The following is a 21,949-nucleotide window of genomic DNA, read 5'->3' as shown; positions in this document are numbered from 1 at the left end:
TTAAACAACAGACAGCAGTGAAAAAGATGTGCGAGAAGTAAATAACTACATTTACATAAAGTGAAGATAACTCAGTTTCCAGCCTGTTGTTGTAGTGTTGCGGCTGGGGGGCTCTTACCATGGCACCGACTCCATAGGCAGCTGCAGCAGGACCTAGAGCGTGGTAGGGATCTGTAGTGTACACTCGCCCATAACTGTCCCAGAGGAATACCAACACATATGTATTTCAGCTGCACATAGTTACAGTGAGAATATAACACACACCTTGCACTGACTCATAGATACTACAAATCACAAAACAAAAGACTTGTAAAGATCAAGTGTATCATAAATACCCACCAAAACTAAATAATATCTACTGTGAGTCATAGCCTAGCATGTTATTGTGTAAAAGTCTGGCCACATTATTGCATTTCGAGGCTGCTGCTTTTTGAGTCCTCAGACGTTCCTCCTCATTCTTACCTGTCACTGTAAGCAGCAGCTGCCGCGGCAGCAGTTGCCCCGGTTACAGCAGTAGGCTGAGCAAAGCGATAGGCAGCGGCAGGATAGCCTCCCTGGGAGACAGAGGGACAAATGGAGGTTATTACCATGGTACAGCTGAGGTAGACAGGATCATTACCGAGGCAGAGTTGTGTAAGTGCAGGGTGAGTTAAAGAATCACACAGTACAACAACCAAGTTTAGAACATTTGTGGTTAAAGATTAATATATTAACACATGTAAAAAAAATATTATAATAATAATTATTACAGTGGAAGTTGTTGACAATCGTCAATAATGCAGCATATCAAAGATTAAGAATTATAGAGAAAGATAAGTAACATTTACACAAACCATCCATATTATCGTTGTGATCTCTCATATGCATATAAGACAGAGAGAGAGGGGGAAAATAGAGATGCCACACTCAAACACACTCACAGTGTCACCTCCTGGCATTGAGACAGCATGCTTTCCCCGATTCAATGCAAATCTATTTGAACACACCACTGCATTTGGACCTAATCATACAGAACACAACCCCGAGCATTCCCCTGGAAACCTGCAGTACAACTAGTGACAGGACAGAGGGAGGGGGGCTGTGAGAGAAGGTAAGGGGAGAGAGAAAAGGTAGACCTATGCCTGTAGAGCATGCAGACGTGGATCAGCATGCTTCAGAGAAGAGTCCAGACCGGGAAGGGGTTGGGGACAGGCTTTAGTAATAAGAAACCGTGCTCTCCTCGTCTTTATTTTCAGCCCCACAGGGCACTGCTGCTACACAGATAGAGTATCTTCCAGCTCATCTCTGTACCTGTTCCAGCTATGGATGTTACTCAGCATAACGGATGTGGTAACGTAAAATCATAAGAAATGGTGCTGGGAACATTGGTGTTCGTATGAAATAAGAGGCTCTCTGCCAGTGACTTCAAGACAAATACAACTGCTGCCTTTCATGTGATCTCTGCCAGCAGTCTACCTTTCAGGGACCAGGTTCTCTTTGAACAAACTGGCAAAAACACACGCTGTTTAGTAGCTTAGTAACAAACCCCTTCCCCACAATCCACCTGTGCAGATGTCAGTGAGTTAGTAGGAAAATGAAAAGCAAGTTACCGTTTCAAAACAACATCAAAAGATCAGAAATCACCAGAGGGATAATAAAAATAGACACTGTGTTTGGTAATGACCCTACCTGAGGCCATCTGCTACTAATGACAGAGTCCTGAAACACTATTCTATAGAGAGAACAGAAACAGCCATTGTCAACCTGGACACACGCACACACACTGACAGACACGCGCCCGGACACAAGCGCGCACAGAGCGGCCCGGCTACCCATGTTGGAACCCCGTGTTACAACACCAGACTACAACACCCTCTGTTACAGTCTGTCTTCTGGGAAAACTCAGACCCACAGGTGTGACCCCAGGCAGCGGTGGAATGGTAAAGTACAGAGTGTACCCCTTAGCATAATTCAATATTTGGGCAGCTCTGTGCAGCACATTCAATTATGCACATGCAGAAACGCACAGAGAGAAAGGAGAGAGAGTCGTGAGGGAGTGTGAGGAGTGGGAATCTACTTACGTATAAGTCTGCAGCTCCATAAAACCCACCATCCTGATACACCACGCTAAGAGAGAAAGGTAGACAGAGGAGATGGCAGACAGGGGAGATGGCAGACAGAAGAGATGGCAGACAGAGGAGATGGCAGACAGGGGAGATGGCAGACAGAGGAGATGGCAGACAGGGGAGATGGCAGACAGGGGAGATGGCAGACAGGGGAGATGGCAGACAGAGGAGATGGCAGACAGAGGAGATGGCAGACAGAGGAGATGGCAGACAGAGGAGATGGCAGACAGGGAAGATGGCAGACAGGGGAGATGGCAGACAGAGGAGATGGCAGACAGAGGAGATGGCAGACAGAGGAGATGGCAGACAGAGGAGATGGCAGACCGTGGAGATGGCAGACCGTGGAGATGGCAGACCGTGGAGATGGCAGACAGGGGAGATGGCAGACAGGGGAGATGGCAGACAGAGGAGATGGCAGGTGAAGAGAGGGGTGGAGGGAGGAGATAGGGAGGAACAGGAGCAGTGGAGATGGAGGGGTCGGTGTGTACAGTGAGATGGTCAAAGACCAGAGTGTCAGGAATGAAAGCCAGTGTGGAGGAAAGTAAACAGGGAGATGATTGAGGGGAAAAGTGAACGCACAAGGAGAGAGATAGAACAGTTATTTCACACACATGCAGCATGCAGAGGAAATACACTACCATTTATTTCTTCCATTACTGCTGAACCAAGTGGTATTATCAACATGACTGTATTATAGGGTACCATCCTCTATCAGCATCCCCCGGGGAGAGGGAACGGAGGCCCATTTACATTGACGAGGACAAGGTCCTGGACAGACTGAGAACAAGTCAGCCAGTCGTTTGTTTGAAGTCAGGCAGTAGTGGATTAAATATGGAAGAGCAATTTCCTGCAGCACTAGTAAAAAAAAAAATCCAGAATATCACAGCAGTTGCATCCGCATTAACCAATTGGCACAGCCCAGCAACATGCAGTACAGTTTCTAGTGGAATTACTGGAACATAGAAAAATAGAAAGAAAATGTGTCTGGTCTTTGTGTGCAGTGTGACGCAGAGGGTCAAATTATTGTTCTGCTCAGAGGGAGTATACTACCAAACTAATGATATTACGCTTATTGGTATTTATAGTAAACTACTGAATTTACTGAAGGAACGTATATAAATGTCATGTTAAGTGTGTCTGTTCAGAGGATGGATTGTGTAGTTGAATCCCTTACCCGGGGTAGGCAGGGAGGGCAGGCTGCGGCACCGCCGCACGCACAGCGCCGTACACTGGCCTTCCCCGGCCCCTAAGGTGGGCACCACGGAACGCAGCTGCCGTGGAGGCTGCCGCTGCCGCAGACGGGTAGGGGAACCCCGGAACTGAGGGAGAGGGAAGGAGAGAGAGGGTATGAACATCCAATGCCTGGGGGCACTATGAATTAGGGATGCTTAAATGAAGTCAGATTTGGGTGAAATGAAGGGCATGAAATCTAAGAGGAAGACGAGGTTTACCTGCATAGAGCTCTGGTCCGTACATGGCCTGCACCATTGGGCTTAGCTTCCATCCTGCTGAGAAGCAGAGAGGAGGCAGAAACAGGAGGGTTTCATATAGATAGGGGTTCCACGGGGAGATGGGCAGCTGACTAACAGTTAGGGATCATAATGAGGCTAATGGAGTAGTTTGCATATGGTTACCATATGGCAGGGTGCTAAGGGCCTCTCCGTTGGGGTAGGGGCTGACCATCTTCTTATTGGTCATCACCCTGGCCGTGGCATTGTTAACCTGGGGAGTGGGAGGAGGGACAGTGAGCACAACGTTTGGCCCGTTCTATTCAATTGAGGAAACACACACAAACACTGACACAAAAGACAATCACACAAGTGGACCAATATTAGACATTTACACGTGATAGCAATTGATAAAATAAAGCATATCTAACTCTGACTGTGTGAATAATGCAATGGTAATAACACTCCTGCTGTCTCAGGTCAACAGACCATTTGCCAAGGAGATGGTGATTGTGTGTACACATACAGGGAGGCCACAGTTACAGTCTGCTCCCCATTCACCATCGCTGGATCATTCACATCAATACGGACTGGTGGGTTTGATGCATCACATCGTTAACTCCTCCCTGCCAGGCTGCCTCCTCCTCAGCCAGTTATACGACAGCTGACAACATCGCTTATGATGAAGTAGTCTCTGCTCTCCCTGGCGGTGTTTGTGTGCGCGTGTGTACATGAGTGGGTGGAGGATTGTTAGGGGGGAATCTTAGTCATGCAATTAAAGTGTTCTGCCCAAGAGGAGTGTAATCGATGACTCATTGTGGAGACAACTAGCTACACTGAGGGCCAGTGGTTGAGCCCAGCGGTGAGAGGAAGAGAGATTTATAGGTAAAAGAAGAAAGGAAGAGATAAGGTGGAGGAGAAGAGCTGAGATACGTGGCACTGCAGGAGAATAATAATATGTGTTTGCAGGTGTGTGAACAGAGACGGCTGTTGAATCAAGATGGCTGCTAGCTAGGCTAATCCCTCACTGAACTTCAAAGGGCCATATTAGGCTCCCTTCCTTAATCTTTATCCATCTCCTTTGATGGGGTTTATGAGAATGACTGTTGTGTTGTGCAATTTCACAGTTTGAGTGTGCCGTTGCGCCATGTCAAACTTTGTTGTGAGCTACTAATGACATATTGGCCAATTGGAGAGCTTTGAGACTTCTATGTGACAAAGTTCCACTTAGAAGGCCATTATGGATTCAGCCACCTTCAACACCCCACTAATCATACTCTATCACTGCAGCCCTCATTCAAATGGAAATTACAATTACCTAATTTTCCTTCATTGCAAATGAGATGGTCAGCCTTGAGTGATTCAATTAGCTGACATAATTGTCCCTGTGAGTGAAGACACTAAAATAAAACGAATAAATCAGCCTAATGAATCAGATTAATGCTGATAATCTTTTCATATCACAGCATTCATATCCGGGTCATTTATAAGCCTCTATTTTTGGTGTGATAACTTGGCAATGAACCATTTCTTTATGTATAGTTAGTGGTGTGTCAATGCCAGGGGAGGTAATGCAATTTGATCAATCTCACCGAGAGGTAGACATGCAAATCAAACAGAGACCAGTGAGAAACACATCTGCATGGGTTAATAATAAACATTCAACCCCATCCCACCCCTCAACTTAAAGCCCACAGCAGTACCAATAGAACTGGGCCAAAGTAACACAAATCGCCCCCAAATGAAACCAAACTTGTTGGGGTTAACCTAAAAAGAAATCAACATCAATACATACAAAAGGGGGAGAGAAAGAGGGGTGCAAAAAACATTTGTTGGACAAAATTAATAATTTTATAAAACAGAAATTATACGCAGCCAAATATGGGCGCATCACATGACCAAGAGTGAGAATAAAGAACCAAAAAATGTAATTCAGCCAATCAGCAAGCGTCGGATGCAGCATAGAGACCAATCAAAACAATCGCAGCACTCCCATATCAAACACATACAGAGACAGATGGGACAGGTAAGGAGTTCAGGAGAGGGATGCAGGTGAGAAAGAGAGAGAGAGATACAGAGCCAGTCCACATACAGAAACAGGGAAACACAAAGATGGTGTAAGAAAGAGAGAGACGTCGTCTACATAAGCAACAACAAAAATCAACAATTATTTTTCAAAAACAAAAATAACAAATACCAAGGTGCGTCATTCAAAAAAAGCAATTAGATTCTGTGACCATTCTCCCAAAAATCTCACTAAGTTATATGTGGAGGAATAGAGAGACAGAGCACCAAAGGATGGAGGGAAGAGAGAAGAGAAGAGCAATCCTCATACCCCAAAAAAGAGAGAAATCAAATAATACATGAGACACTGCCAGGCATTATTACTGTGTGTCACAAACTAAGACCAGTACACAAACTAATACACACACCATTCAATAAAGGAAAACCAAACCAAAGGGAGGTTAAAAGGACAGCAAAAGACAGACCAAAGGATCACCCAGTTAAACTCAATGTGTTTATATACAGTTGGTTAAACCCCTTATCTTTTCAGGCTACTCTACAGAGGAATTCACAGAACAGAATGAATCTCTGTTCTTTTAACTCCTGGTTGTTAATCCCATTACTAGAGTCACGACAGAGGTGAGTTATTTTGCTGCTCGCAATGTGAACTTGAAAAAATCCTCAAACTTTAAGAGCTACACGATTAACGCTGCTTATCATTGTGAAGAGAAAATATGGACAGATGGATGAGCTATCTTTTCTAAACAATTACAATTTCACTAACTCCTGTAACAGATATACTTAGGATTACTGCTGAATGGACAAAAATTGGTGGGAGGGCCTGCAGGACCAATCCAATCTGATTGGGTGGGTCTGGCAGGGCCTGGTTCCCCAGTGGGTGGGCCTGTGTCCAACCCACAAATGCCTATGCCCCTGTGTTAATCTATCGGTTTCCATGAGTGATTGTCCCTGAAGTTTCAAAATGTGATATACATAAGCATATACACTTTAGCTCAGTATACTTTCACATTTAGAACACAGAAAAACACATACAATTAGGATTTAGAATACTAGAATTGACATTAATATTTTTATGATTGGATAAAGGTCAGCCATTTTGGTAAAGGAGTTGGTCAACTATGGTTTGCCAGTGCTGTGATAAGATATTATAAAACAGGGCTGAGAAACTGGTGGCTGCAGCCCAAGGATATTTTTTTGGGGGGGGGGGGCTCAGTCGGGGTCACAATTTACTATTGCGAAGCAGAATACAGAAGGTGCAATTTCAAAATGTTGTTGCGTTTTCATTTTATGTCAGTCAAATTAGCCCATGTCAGCTAACATTCTTTAGATTGGTAAGTTAGTCTAGCAGCCAGTTATCCAAACTTCTAGTAATCAAGGTCGAATTAGAGCCCGGGGCCCCCATTGATTGTGTTAGTCAGTCTCACAGATATTATATTAAAAACTGGAAGCGTCGCTCTCCACCTTATGGCAAAATGTGTAGAATGGCATGTAATTAACTCTAAAACAAAAACAATTGCATGGAATTAGTTCTAAAACTGGAAAATATTCTCTCCACCCCACGGCACATTTCTTGGAATTGCAGTAAACTAGCTTTAAAACAGCAACATTTTATCTACGCCCCATGGTGCCCATCCCTGATATAAAATAAATCCTTCAAATTCATTTTCTGCCCTGTATGTTTGTTAGCTAGCAAGCCAGCCAGTTTTAGAGGAATGTTTCCGTAGATTTTTTACATTTTTATTAACTGCCATTATGCCAACATTCCATTCGAACAATGCAGTCAATCCACAGCCATACACTGGCTGAAATCAGATGATGATAGGACTTAGACAAGTTGGAAATACAACAAGTAATGCTATTACATCATTTAATGGCACTCAAAACAAACATTTTTAACATTATGGTTTACAAACATATTTTAGAGGCTATTTATACGGAAAATTGGTGTAAACCTTTAAACTATATTTATATCACAATATTTTAGGTTGACAATAATTTGATTACACAATTTCTGATATATCACATGCATTACTTTAATTTTCCTGCATAAGTAAAATCTGGATTATGCCTTAGCCATTAATTCCAATTACATTTAACATTTACATTTAAGTCATTTAGCAGACGCTCTTATCCAGAGCGACTTACAAATTGGTGCATTCACCTTATGACAATTAGACTGGTTTGGATTTCTCCCTGACAACCATGGGCGCCATTTAGCCCCATTCTGGAACTTCAGAGGGCTTATGAAATAGCCCCTCTAGTAATTGAATAGGATCTCTATGAAAAAACACACCATGTTGTAGGAAGCAATGCTGTGTTCTAATCATGTCCTCCACCATGCGAGTGAGAATTACCATTCTATGTGCAAGTGCAACTTGCAGCGATGAGTGTACTTTCTAATCAGCATAACTGATGGGTCGTGTTTGAAAATGGTAACTGTAATTTCTGTACTACATTCTGTGTGCTTGAATGTTGTGCATTAGGATTTAAAACTGCAATCCACATGTTGTGCATTAGGATTTAAAACCGCAATATGTAACTTTTTGGACGACCGGACCAAATTCACATAGAAATGCGAGTTATAGATCTGTCATTCTCAATGAAAGCAAGTTGACGCGTCATAATTCCTATAATAACTACAACCTAAAACATCTTAACTGGGAATACTGAACCACCAGCTTTTACATGTTCTTATGTTCTGAGCAAGGAACTTAAACGTTAGCTTTGTTATATGGCACATTTTGCACTTATACTTTCTTCTCCAAAACTGTGTTTTTGCATTATTTAAACCAAATTGAACATGTTTCATTATTTATTTGAGACTAAATAGATGTATTGTATTAAGTTAAAATAAGTATTCATTCAGTATTGTTGTAATTATCATTATTACAAATAAATAAATATATGTATATATAAATAAATAAATAAATAAAACCGCCCGATTAATCAGTATCAACTTTTTTGGGGGGGGCCTCCAATAATCGGTATTGGCGTTGAAAAATCATAATCGGTCGACCTCTATTTCAAACAGCTGAAAATACAGTATTTTTCTGTTATTGAAAATATATTTCACAGCGGTTTAAATGGTACAATGACTCTCTACACTATAGGTCACTTGTTTGTCACATAAACAGAAATTAGGCTAACTATTAGAATTTTAGCAACCAGGAAATGGCAAAGCGATTTCTGCATATTGCACCTTTACACAGGCCCACCCATGAATCTGAAACCCATCCAACACTGGAGACAAAGAAAAGTTATTCCCAAAAGTTATGACAGATTTATTTTCCCCTTAACTAACACTGACTGAAGCAGCTGAAAGGATGATAACACAATTGAACAGGAGCTTCCCAGAGAGCCATGGGTTATTGTCATTACTGGGGATAACAATTCATTAGGAAAAATATACATACAATGAAGTATTAATCAAATGGGTTCTGGTAAGCAAAGAGGAGGATGATTAAACTTGGACATTCCGGGGAGGTGTTAATGAGAGGAGGGGAGGGGGGTGGATCCATTATTATTACTAGTTGGACCAGGCTGTCAATGGGCTGTGTGTCTGTGTCTGTCTATGTGTGTGTGTGTGTGTGTGTGCGCCTCGTCACTGCTACCTTCCCTATCAATACAGGCCCCATCAAAAAAGGGACTTATACTCTGGATAGCTGGGAGATCAGAACAATGCTAGGCTACCATACTTCAAATTTATTTGTAATATACAAAGATGCTGTGGACATAACTAAAGCATGCAACTACTGTACGTCTTGCTCCCAGCATCTACTGCCAATAAGTTAATTGACAGATTGGAACTACCAAATTAACGGTTCCTTTAGGAATATTCAAAACAATGTGTGATTTTGCATCTAGTGCCTTTTTCAAGGGAGGGGTTGGGGTCAGATCAGCGATTATGTCATTTATACACAACTTACCGTTGCCGAAGAAACAGCGTGAGGACACGCGAGTGGTTACCGTGGAGACTGACAACACACATAGAAGTCATCAGGGAAACAGAAAAAAATATAATAACAAATAAATAAACCAACAAACAACCCAATAAATTAAAATTCCCCCAATGTGAAATAAAATGGGGATAATAGTTGAAAGCAGTGATACAGTTTTTGAGAGAGAAAAATCATCCAAAATGAGTTTCTGCTCAATGCATGAGCATCTTTCCATTTCTAGAGAGACACACGGACTGGAGGGGTGCTTCTTTCAACGTATGCAAATTATAGTGGTCATAGGAGAGGAGTAAGGGACACAAAAACCAGGTCGACCACTTTTATATTAAGAGATTGGCTTAATTGCGTCTGAAAATATGTCTCCCACAGTCAAGAGTGGCAGTAAAAATACTTAAGTGAATTGTAGCGTAAAATGATTCTTACTAAAAGCGACGTTGGCAGGATTCATATTTTGATCTGCAGAGGGGGGTAATTGTATAAAGAAATTACTTTGGAACATTTAGTTCCGCTATGAATCACAACAAAATAACTTTAGGAAAAAAAAGAGATAAAAAGAGAGAACGATGAGTTAAAGGACTAAAGACGAAAATATAACATGTGAAAGGAAATACAACGAGACGTATTACACACAGGGCACATATACAAGACAAGAGGGTGAGGACTGGGGAGTGTCACACAGGGACAGAGGACTGGGGAGTGTCACACAGGGACAGAGGACTGGGGAGTGTCACACAGGGACAGAGGACTGGGGAGTGTCACACAGGGACAGAGGACTGGGGAGTGTCACACAGGGACAGAGGACTGGGGAGTGTCACACAGGGACAGAGGACTGGGGAGTGTCACACAGGGACAGAGGACTGGGGAGTGTCACACAGGGACAGAGGACTGGGGAGTGTCACACAGGGACAGAGGACTGGGGAGTGTCACACAGGGACAGAGGACTGGGGAGTGTCACACAGGGACAGAGGACTGGGGAGTGTCACACAGGGACAGAGGACTGGGGAGTGTCACACAGGGACAGAGGACTGGGGAGTGTCACACAGGGACAGAGGACTGGGGAGTGTCACACAGGGACAGAGGACTGGGGAGTGTCACACAGGGACAGAGGACTGGGGAGTGTCACACAGGGACAGAGGACTGGGGAGTGTCACACAGGGACAGAGGACTGGGGAGTGTCACACAGGGACAGAGGACTGGGGAGTGTCACACAGGGACAGAGGACTGGGGAGTGTCACACAGGGACAGAGGACTGGGGAGTGTCACACAGGGAAAGAGGACTGGGGAGTGTCACACAGGGACAGAGGACTGGGGAGTGTCACACAGGGACAGAGGACTGGGGAGTGTCACACAGGGACAGAGGACTGGGGAGTGTCACACAGGGACAGAGGACTGGGGAGTGTCACACAGGGAAAGAGGACTGGGGAGTGTCACACAGGGACAGAGGACTGGGGAGTGTCACACAGGGACAGAGGACTGGGGAGTGTCACACAGGGACAGAGGACTGGGGAGTGTCACACAGGGAAAGAGGACTGGGGAGTGTCACACAGGGACAGAGGACTGGGGAGTGTCACACAGGGACAGAGGACTGGGGAGTGTCACACAGGGACAGAGGACTGGGGAGTGTCACACAGGGACAGAGGACTGGGGAGTGTCACACAGGGACAGAGGACTGGGGAGTGTCACACAGGGACAGAGGACTGGGGAGTGTCACACAGGGACAGAGGACTGGGGAGTGTCACACAGGGACAGAGGACTGGGGAGTGTCACACAGGGACAGAGGACTGGGGAGTGTCACACAGGGACAGAGGACTGGGGAGTGTCACACAGGGACAGAGGACTGGGGAGTGTCACACAGGGACAGAGGACTGGGGAGTGTCACACAGGGACAGAGGACTGGGGAGTGTCACACAGGGACAGAGGACTGGGGAGTGTCACACAGGGACAGAGGACTGGGGAGTGTCACACAGGGACAGAGGACTGGGGAGTGTCACACAGGGACAGAGGACTGGGGAGTGTCACACAGGGACAGAGGACTGGGGAGTGTCACACAGGGACAGAGGACTGGGGAGTGTCACACAGGGACAGAGGACTGGGGAGTGTCACACAGGGACAGAGGACTGGGGAGTGTCACACAGGGACAGAGGACTGGGGAGTGTCACACAGGGACAGAGGACTGGGGAGTGTCACACAGGGACAGAGGACTGGGGAGTGTCACACAGGGACAGACATAACAGTGGAGAAACAAAGGAAGACAAACATGACTGGCTTGGAGAGAATGGGAGCTTGAAGGAGAGAGAGAGAGAGAGTGAAGGAGAGAGAGAGGGAGAGTGAAGGAGAGAGAGAGAGTGAAGGAGAGAGAGAGGGAGAGTGAAGGAGAGAGAGAGGGAGAGTGAAGGAGAGAGAGAGAGAGAGTGAAGGAGAGAGAGAGAGAGAGTGAAGGAGAGAGAGAGGGAGAGTGAAGGAGAGAGAGAGAGAGTGAAGGAGAGAGAGAGGGAGAGTGAAGGAGAGAGAGAGAGAGTGAAGGAGAGAGAGAGGGAGAGTGAAGGAGAGAGAGAGAGAGAGTGAAGGAGAGAGAGAGGGAGAGTGAAGGAGAGAGAGAGAGAGTGAAGGAGAGAGAGAGGGAGAGTGAAGGAGAGAGAGAGAGAGTGAAGGAGAGAGAGAGGGAGAGTGAAGGAGAGAGAGAGAGAGAGAGAGAGAGAGAGAGAGAGAGAGAGAGAGAGAGAGAGAGAGAGAGAGTGAAGGAGAGAGAGAGAGGGAGCAGCCTGTGGTCTGGGAGAAAGAGAGGAGTGGTAAAGGAACAGTTCATACTCCCTGTCCCCTTTTCTTTTGCCCTCCTCTCACATAAACACACACAACCACACCAATCCATTCACAAGTTCACCTCTTTTTCTCTTTCAATCATGCAAAGTATCTGAAACAAGCAACAACCATGACTAAATCCAAAGCTAAGCCCAGTTTATCACAAACAGCCCATTTAGAGCAGTAATACAGTTCTGGGGAGCAGAGTGATCACAGCCTTCTTTTGATTTGAGCCAATTCACATCTAAAGCTCAAGTGAAAGAGCTGGTGTTGAAAAAGGATTCAAATCAATGCCTTTTCAATTAGGTTGATGCCGAGGTGAAATGTCAGGATTAAACATCCAGTCTGATTGGCTTTCTTGAAGAACATGACCCTTTTCTTTAAAAGACTGACAGAACTGTTTCAAATGGAGGCTGTGAGTGGTTTGCCACCTGCAGTAGTGTAGCGTACATCTATCACTGAATGAGAACGGATCAGCCATGCAGGATCAGATGAACAGTCCCAGTAAGTTAGTCCTTATCACACCCAGCTCTCTCTTGAGTCAGAGACTCAGGCTCATGCAGTGGTGACATGGTTGGTCTCTGAGTGAGGAGCTCTCCTCCCTGCGACCCTGTGTCTGATGAGATGCATGCAGACTCAAGAGCACCAGGAGATGAGACGTTGCTCGTTCTCATTACCATCACTACTGAGGTGATAGACTGCACCTTCATATTCTACTGCATCTAATGTCTGTCTAAAACTCTGCGCCACGGAGCAATCACTTCCCATCACACCAACACATCAACAAGAGCGGCATGCGGAGAGAGAGACACACCTACACATTCAATATGCTGTTACTACTACAGTACTTCAGGGTGGGAACTGTGGTGTGACAGCACGGTGACAAGACTTACAGGGCTGTATCCGTCCAATGTCGGGGTATCCCACAGTCAAATGTCTTAAATGTCACTTTCAATACATCAGTGTGATGAGTTGCTTGATGGCATATAATTGTCACTGCCTGGAAATTGATTAAGCGTCAATGGGAGGGCTCTCCAACCCTGTTCCCGGAGAGCTACCGTCCTGTAGGTTATCACTCCAACCCTGTTCCTGGAGAGCTACCGTCCTGTAGGTTATCACTCCAACCCTGTTCCCGGAGAGCTACCGTCCTGTAGGTTATCACTCCAACCCTGTTCCCGGAGAGCTACCGTCCTGTAGGTTATCACTCCAACCCTGTTCCTGGAGAGCTACCGTCCTGTAGGTTATCACTCCAACCCTGTTCCTGGAGAGCTACCGTCCTGTAGGTTATCACTCCAACCCTGTTCCTGGAGAGCTACCGTCCTGTAGGTTATCACTCCAACCCTGTTCCCGGAGAGCTACCGTCCTGTAGGTTATCACTCCAACCCTGTTCCCGGAGAGCTACCGTCCTGTAGGTTATCACTCCAACCCTGTTCCCGGAGAGCTACCGTCCTGTAGGTTATCACTCCAACCCTGTTCCCGGAGAGCTACCGTCCTGTAGGTTATCACTCCAACCCTGTTCCCGGAGAGCTACCGTCCTGTAGGTTATCACTCCAACCCTGTTCCCGGAGAGCTACCGTCCTGTAGGTTATCACTCCAACCCTGTTCCCGGAGAGCTACCGTCCTGTAGGTTATCACTCCAACCCTGTTCCCGGAGAGCTACCGTCCTGTAGGTTATCACTCCAACCCTGTTCCCGGAGAGCTACCGTCCTGTAGGTTATCACTCCAACCCTGTTCCCGGAGAGCTACCGTCCTGTAGGTTATCACTCCAACCCTGTTCCCGGAGAGCTACCGTCCTGTAGGTTATCACTCCAACCCTGTTCCCGGAGAGCTACCGTCCTGTAGGTTATCACTCCAACCCTGTTCCTGGAGAGCTACCGTCCTGTAGGTTTTCACTCCAACCCTGTTCCTGGAGAGCTACCGTCCTGTAGGTTTCACTCCAACCCTGTTCCCGGAGAGCTACCGTCCTGTAGGTTATCACTCCAACCCTGTTCCCGGAGAGCTACCGTCCTGTAGGTTATCACTCCAACCCTGTTCCCGGAGAGCTACCGTCCTGTAGGTTATCACTCCAACCCTGTTCCCGGAGAGCTACCGTCCTGTAGGTTATCACTCCAACCCTGTTCCTGGAGAGCTACCGTCCTGTAGGTTATCACTCCAACCCTGTTCCTGGAGAGCTACCGTCCTGTAGGTTTTCACTCCAACCCTGTTCCTGGAGAGCTACCGTCCTGTAGGTTATCACTCCAACCCTGTTCCCGGAGAGCTACCGACCTGTAGGTTATCTAGCACACTCAATTCTAATAATTACCTGGTTGAAAGGCTGAATCAGGTATATCGCAACTGGGGTTGGAGTGAAAACCTACAGGAGGGTAGCTCTCCAGGAGCAGGGTTGGAGTGAAAACCTACAGGAGGGTAGCTCTCCAGGAGCAGGGTTGGAGTGAAAACCTACAGGAGGGTAGCTCTCCAGGAGCAGGGTTGGAGTGAAAACCTACAGGAGGGTAGCTCTCCAGGAGCAGGGTTGGAGTGAAAACCTACAGGAGGGTAGCTCTCCAGGAGCAGGGTTGGAGTGAAAACCTACAGGAGGGTAGCTCTCCAGGAGCAGGGTTGGAGTGAAAACCTACAGGAGGGTAGCTCTCCAGGAGCAGGGTTGGAGTGAAAACCTACAGGAGGGTAGCTCTCCAGGAGCAGGGTTGGAGTGAAAACCTACAGGAGGGTAGCTCTCCAGGAGCAGGGTTGGAGTGAAAACCTACAGGAGGGTAGCTCTCCAGGAGCAGGGTTGGAGTGAAAACCTACAGGAGGGTAGCTCTCCAGGAGCAGGGTAGGAGCGCCCTGGTCTATGTGGTGTGATGTCAATGTCTTTAGTTTGAGTGCTTTTTGTGGAATACCCTTTGACATGAAGAGGACACAAACAAACACAGACTGATAGAAGAGATGCATGGTGTGTGTGCAGACTTAGACACACACAGTAGTGTGGAGTGGAGACACAAACAGCAGGAAGACAAGTGAATCGGACCACTTACATGGGTACATTGGACGCGCACGGGAAACTGACTTCTTCAAAGCGCAGAGTTTTATTCCAGACAAAAAGAAGTACACTTCGATGTAATAGAATAGGCCACTGCAGAGATCAATACTGCACTCTGTGTAGAACCAACAGCCATGCACACTTAGGGTTCCAAATGGACTAGCTAGGAGAACATTCGCTACAGATTCCCATGCACTGACAGACTTTAGTCAACAACATGAAATAAAATATTGAATCCAATCAACAACGATTGCCTTTTTCTGTTTTATGGATAAACAGACCTTCATAAAAGTAGTAAGGCATTTTTAACTTTGAGAAGATGTCATGCTAAACAACCAATAGTCCACATCACTATCACCAAAATCATCTAGTCTTAACAAAATAGCCGATATAAAAGACATGCAAGAAATCCCAGACTGTCTGCACCAGCGCTGCAGTGACAGCCATGTTACAACACCATAGTATTATCATGCACACATACTTCCAAGAAATCCCATGCAAAAGGACAGCAAACTGAATATTCACACTTCTGATTTCAAAAACAATCGGGTAAAATACTACCATGGTATATCTTTCAGAGTTTCCTAAGCAAAACAATGTGTTAGGAAACTGAAAGACATACTACGGTAGTATTTTAAGCAAAACAATGTGTAATCTAAGCCTAGCCTAGTACGGGACCATTAAAACATCTAAACATTCCTCATGTCAGAGCATTCTAAGCTTAGCCAGTTTTTAATTAGTATCTTCACATTTGTTAGAATAACAGCCAGTTTTTAAAAAAATGAAATTATATGACCAATGACTAAGCTAGGGTTGCAAACAACTTCTAGGAGAGAGAAGAATCGTCACATAGCAGTGCCTCAAAGGAATACTGGGCTTTTCCTTCGGTGTTGAATGAGTGTATAAATACAGAACAACCTTTATTTGCCCTTAGTCTGTACGGCTGTTCTATCCCATGCACTAGTCAAACACAGACAAACCTGATGACAGACACTCCTGTTGACCCCATGCAGATTACAAAGGACTGGCCACAGCTTCAGAGAGTGCAACTACTGTCACACATGCAGCAATGACAAAAGGCGAAGAGAGAGAGAGAAACTTCCTTACAATTAAAGTGATAACGATCATGCATGAAACAAGAAGATACTCCAGAGACTACAGACACAGAGGTTACAGAACCACCAGGGCCAAACAAATAGGTTGTTGATTTATAGAAGTTTAACTGATGTGGGTTTTCATTGGGCTCCATCAGTATCCATTCAACTTGCTGATTGACTGAAGGTGAAATGTGGGGTTTTACAGACCATTGGATGCAGGGGTCATTCAGAACCAGACGTTGGAGAGCTGAGATGAAACCCAAGCGGGTCCAGCCATCACCATCATGCAGGACACAACTACCACAGTTAACCACAGCAAGGAGGCAGAAGCCCATGCAGAATCGTGATTGGCTAAGAACCTGGCTTAAATAAATCTGCTCCAGAGATGGGTAGGATATCACTGGCACGCAAACAGACAATATTTCAAAGAAAAACATGCATCTTCTCAGCTTCTCCCCAACTCTGAAACAGTCACATACGAGCCAAAGCTTCATTAAAAAAATGATAGTGAAAGGAGGGAGCTTAATATCAAGGATATGGCGTAGTTATTTTACAGATGGAAAGGAGAGCACTGTGCTGCATGCTGGAGGCCAGGAGACATAAGCTTGTTACTACCACTTTGCAGCACAGGGGGGGAGGGGGGGCATTCTAGACTAGGAACTAAAGATATGATCAACCTGGCTACAATCGGCCATGCAACATCGTCTCATCACGTTCTCCTAAAGTCCCGCGGTTCCAGCAACAGAGAAAGACGTTTTAGATTGTATTTTGAAATCAAAGCAGTGGAAGCTGTAATAAGAAATAAGAAATGGTGCAAGACAGAACTGAGACCTAAACGATTTAGAGAGTGAATACTTCCCAGCATGCCTTGAGGTTTCAACTCTCCCCCCACCCCAAATGAACCAGGAAACAAGACAAACGCTCTGAAAAAAGGCAGCAAACCATCTGGGGGTACCAGCAGAGACCACATCAGAGCACGTCAGTGGAAAAGGATGGCAGCTAGCGGAATCAGTGTACAGGCAGAGGAACGATGGTAGAAGGAGAGGATGGGTTAAATTACCTCTATCTTGCGACCTTCCACTAGTGTGCCGTGAAGCCTTTCCCGGGCTTTCTCTGCGTCGGCGCTGGTCTCAAACGTGACAAAGCCAAAGCCCTGGGGTAGACAGACAGAGGGGAACGAGGAGCACCAAAGACAGAGTAAGGAGAGGGAAGAAACATACCAGTTCTATAGAAAATCAAAAACATTTTATTGAGCTAGTTTTACTCATTTCATTAAACATTTACTGAACAGGTACACAGTTGTAATCACTGGTTCATGCTGTTTGTTCTAGAACTGATACGGTGGTTACTGATTAGGGAAGGGTTGGGCATTGGGCAAACGGAATGTCGAAATTCAACAGAGGGCCACACAGATTTTACTGGGACCGATTTGCTTTTCAAAATCTATTCGCAGTTATTATTTTTATTTATTTATTTCACCTTTATTTAACCAGGTAGGCAAGTTGAGAACAAGTTCTCATTTACAATTGCGACCTGGCCAAGATAAAGCAAAGCAGTTCGACAGATACAACGACACAGAGTTACACATGGAGTAAAACAAACATACAGTCAATAATACAGTATAAACAAGTCTATATACAATGTGAGCAAATTAGGTGAGAAGGGAGGTAAAGGCAAAAAAGGCCATGGTGGCAAAGTAAATACAATATAGCAAGTAAAACACTGGAATGGTAGTTTTGCAATGGAAGAATGTGAAAAGTAGAAATAAAAATAATGGGGTGCAAAGGAGCAAAATAAATAAATTAATTAAATACAGTTGGGAAAGAGGTAGTTGTTTGGGCTAAATTATAGGTGGGCTATGTACAGGTGCAGTAATCTGTAAGATGCTCTGACAGTTGGTGCTTAAAGCTAGTGAGGGAGATAAGCGTTTCCAGTTTCAGAGATTTTTGTAGTTGGTTCCAGTCATTGGCAGCAGAGAACTGGAAGGAGAGGCGGCCAAAGAAAGAATTGGTTTTGGGGGTGACTAGAGAGATATACCTGCTGGAGCGTGTGCTACAGGTGGGAGATGCTATGGTGACCAGCGAGCTGAGATAAGGGGGGACTTTACCTAGCAGGGTCTTGTAGATGACATGGAGCCAGTGGGTTTGGCGACGAGTATGAAGCGAGGGCCAGCCAACGAGAGCGTACAGGTCGCAATGGTGGGTAGTATATGGAGCTTTGGTGACAAAACGGATTGCACTGTGATAGACTGCTTCCAATTTGTTGAGTAGGGTATTGGAGGCTATTTTGTAAATGACATCGCCAAAGTCGAGGATTGGTATGATGGTCAGTTTTACAAGGGTATGTTTGGCAGCATGAGTGAAGGATGCTTTGTTGCGAAATAGGAAGCCAATTCTAGATTTAACTTCGGATTGGAGATGTTTGATATGGGTCTGGAAGGAGAGTTTACAGTCTAACCAGTCACCTAAGTATTTGTAGTTGTCCACATATTCTAAGTCAGAGCCGTCCAGAGTAGTGATGTTGGACAGGCGGGTAGGTGCAGGTAGCGATCGGTTGAAGAGCATGCATTTAGTTTTACTTGTATTTAAGAGCAATTGGAGGCCACGGAAGGAGAGTTGTATGGCATTGAAGCTTGCCTGGAGGGTTGTTAACACAGTGTCCAAAGAAGGGCCGGAAGTATACAGAATTGTGTCGTCTGCGTAGAGGTGGATCAGGGACTCACCAGCAGCAAGAGCGACCTCATTGATGTATACAGAGAAGAGAGTCGGTCCAAGAATTGAACCCTGTGGCACCCCCATAGAGACTGCCAGAGGTCCGGACAGCAGACCATCCGATTTGACACACTGAACTCTATCAGAGAAGTAGTTGGTGAACCAGGCGAGGCAATCATTTGAGAAACCAAGGTTGTCGAGTCTGCCGATGAGGATGTGGTGGTTGACAGAGTCGAAAGCCTTGGCCAGATCAATAAATACGGCTGCACAGTAATGTTTCTTATCGATGGCGGTTAAGATATCGTTTAGGACCTTGAGCGTGGCTGAGGTGCACCCATGACCAGCTCTGAAACCAGATTGCATAGCAGAGAAGGTATGGTGAGATTCAAAATGGTCGGTAATCTGTTTGTTGACTTGGCTTTCGAAGACCTTAGAAAGGCATGGTAGGATAGATATAGGTCTGTAGCAGTTTGGGTCAAGAGTGTCCCCCCCTTTGAAGAGGGGGATGACCGCAGCTGCTTTCCAATCTTTGGGAATCTCAGACGACACGAAAGAGAGGTTGAACAGGCTAGTAATAGGTGTGGCAACAATTTCGGCAGATCATTTTAGAAAGAAAGGGTCCAGATTGTCTAGCCCGGCTGATTTGTAGGGGTCCAGATTTTTCAGCTCTTTCAGAACATCAGCTGAATGGATTTGGGAGAAGGAGAAATGGGGAAGGCTTGGGCGAGTTCCTGTTGGGGGTGCAGTGCTGTTGACCGGGGTAGGAGTAGCCAGGTGGAAAGCATGGCCAGCCGTAGAAAAATGCTTATTGAAATTCTCAATTATGGTGGATTTATCAGTGGTGACAGTGTTTCCTATCTTCATTGCAGTGGGCAGCTGGGAGGAGGTGTTCTTATTCTCCATGGACTTTACAATGTCCCAGAACTTTTTTGAGTTAGTGTTGCAGGAAGCAAATTTCTGCTTGAAAAAGCTAGCCTTGGCTTTTCTAACTGCCTGTGTATAACGGTTTCTAGCTTCCCTGAACAGCTGCATATCACGGGGGCTGTTCGATGCTAATGCAGAACGCCATAGGATGTTTTTGTGTTGGTTAAGGGCAGTCAGGTTTGGGGAGAACCAAGGGCTATATCTGTTCCTGGTTCTAAATTTCTTGAATGGAAAAATTAGAAAATATATAAGTCCATTATAATTTTGACTTACTTTCAATCTAGTTTCAGACGTTCAATAGTGGTCTGTAGTTCTTTAAAACCATAATACCCTATTGTTTATACTATCAGTGCAGGTAAATAGGGCACAGTGTGTGTGGAAAATGTAGCATTGAGTCACAGTCAACACTTTACTTTTTCATCATAGTGTCCACAGCGGTGGGACTGAGGACATGTTTACCATCTCACTCACCTTTGAGCCTCTCTCATTGAAAATGATCTCAACATCAATAATCTTCCCAAATTGCTGAAAATAAACAAAACACAAGAAATTAGGATACAAACAAAAAGTCAACTTGCATTATGTACTCAGTGTAATTAATTGACAATCAGGGGTGAACTACACCTGCAGCACACTAGGAGGCAGTATTGTACCAAAATAAATTTAATCAAACTACCTTCTATTGTCTATTTTTCTATCCCTTTGTAAGTACACGCCTTCCTATCCTCACTCGTTGACTAACTACTGACTACCTCTCTGTGTCTCTCATGGCCCTGTGATAGAGTACATCAAAGGACATGAGTGTTCCTCCCTTTGTGACTGTCTGGCCCTTTGTTCTTCTCAACACCCAGTCTGACACCAACCATCAATTAAACAACAGGAGGGTTAAACTGATTTACTCCTCATCTCAAAGAGCAGCAAGGAAGTTCACAGATTCTTACCCCAAACATCTGCCTGAGGTCAGGGTCTCGGAAGCGGAAGGGGATGTTGGAGACGTGAAGTCGTTTTGGGGTTCCTTTGGCCTCTGTGGAGTCAGCCCCGGATACTCCTGCTAATTCTACTGCCACGCACTGCCCCACTCCATCTACCTGACCTGGGGACACTTCTGTCTGCTGGGGGACAGGAGAGAGAGGAGGGAGAGAGAGAGGGAAAGGCTGATAAATGGAATGATCCAAGTAATCTTGATCATTGTCGGGACAAATGCAGAGTGAGCCTAACAACAAAACCAACCACAACACTCACCGGGGTGGGTAAGATGTTGGATGTGGTGGCTGAGCCATTTGTTCCAGCCCCTGAATCCGAAGGCCCCTGCCCACCAGCACCAAACAAAGCACCACCAAACTCTGTCCCCAGGCCGTTCTGCGGAGGGGGTGGTGGAGGGAACGCTGAGAAGGGCGGGGGCACCAGCCCCTCCTGGCCCCCAGTTGAATCTTGAGAACCCTGACAGAGGAGAAGACAGGGTTAATACTAGTAGGCATTACTGTACTGTACCGTGCAGATGGAGGGCAGGGGGAGACTAGAACGAGGGTTAAAAACACAGCTTCAATTTCACCCTCCCTCCTACTCTCTCTCTCTCTCTCTCTCTCTCTCCATATCTCTGACAGCAAAGCGTTTCAGTCAGCCTACCATGAAATATTCACTGCAACCACATCTATTATTGACAAATCACAAAATCTGATACACACATTGCTACACAAGCCTGCTCACTATCCATGTACACAGATATCCAGAGAATATTTATCCTTTTTAGTTACACTTGATATGAACTGATATCAGAACCAGTTGAGTAGGGAGACGGCTCCAGGCCATTGCCACAGCATTGTTACTATACTGTCTTCATGATAAACCCGGTAATGGACTGTAGC

At 45.5% G+C, this 21,949-nt stretch overlaps 1 protein-coding gene across 7 annotated transcripts in view; it reads right to left on the bottom strand.

Moving 5' to 3' along the window:
- LOC118377305 (RNA binding protein fox-1 homolog 2-like) overlaps positions 1–21,949 on the bottom strand; it is a 44,068-nt gene that overhangs the window by 3,309 nt on the left and 18,810 nt on the right. Inside the window, exons 3-12 of one of the 7 annotated variants that reach the window (XM_052518909.1) lie at positions 21,327–21,524; positions 21,026–21,196; positions 20,556–20,609; positions 17,510–17,602; positions 3,740–3,827; positions 3,557–3,610; positions 3,280–3,424; positions 1,669–1,711; positions 463–554; positions 56–194 (exon numbers count right to left, since the gene is read on the bottom strand). In XM_052518909.1, coding sequence (XP_052374869.1) covers positions 56–194; positions 463–554; positions 1,669–1,711; positions 3,280–3,424; positions 3,557–3,610; positions 3,740–3,827; positions 17,510–17,602; positions 20,556–20,609; positions 21,026–21,196; positions 21,327–21,524 — 1,077 coding nt within the window. Of the gene's footprint in view, positions 1–55; positions 195–462; positions 555–1,668; positions 1,712–2,060; positions 2,107–3,279; positions 3,425–3,556; positions 3,614–3,739; positions 3,828–17,509; positions 17,603–20,555; positions 20,610–21,025; positions 21,197–21,326; positions 21,525–21,949 lie in introns of all 7 variants that reach the window. The other 6 variants (XM_052518912.1, XM_052518908.1, XM_052518911.1 and 3 more) reach the window with 6 other exon arrangements.

Source organism: Oncorhynchus keta, chromosome 5 (assembly GCF_023373465.1).
Source record: "Oncorhynchus keta strain PuntledgeMale-10-30-2019 chromosome 5, Oket_V2, whole genome shotgun sequence".
NCBI lineage: Eukaryota > Metazoa > Chordata > Actinopteri > Salmoniformes > Salmonidae > Oncorhynchus > Oncorhynchus keta.
The sequence above is the reverse complement of the archived record's forward strand: the minus strand, read 5'-3'. Positions and strand labels throughout refer to the sequence as shown.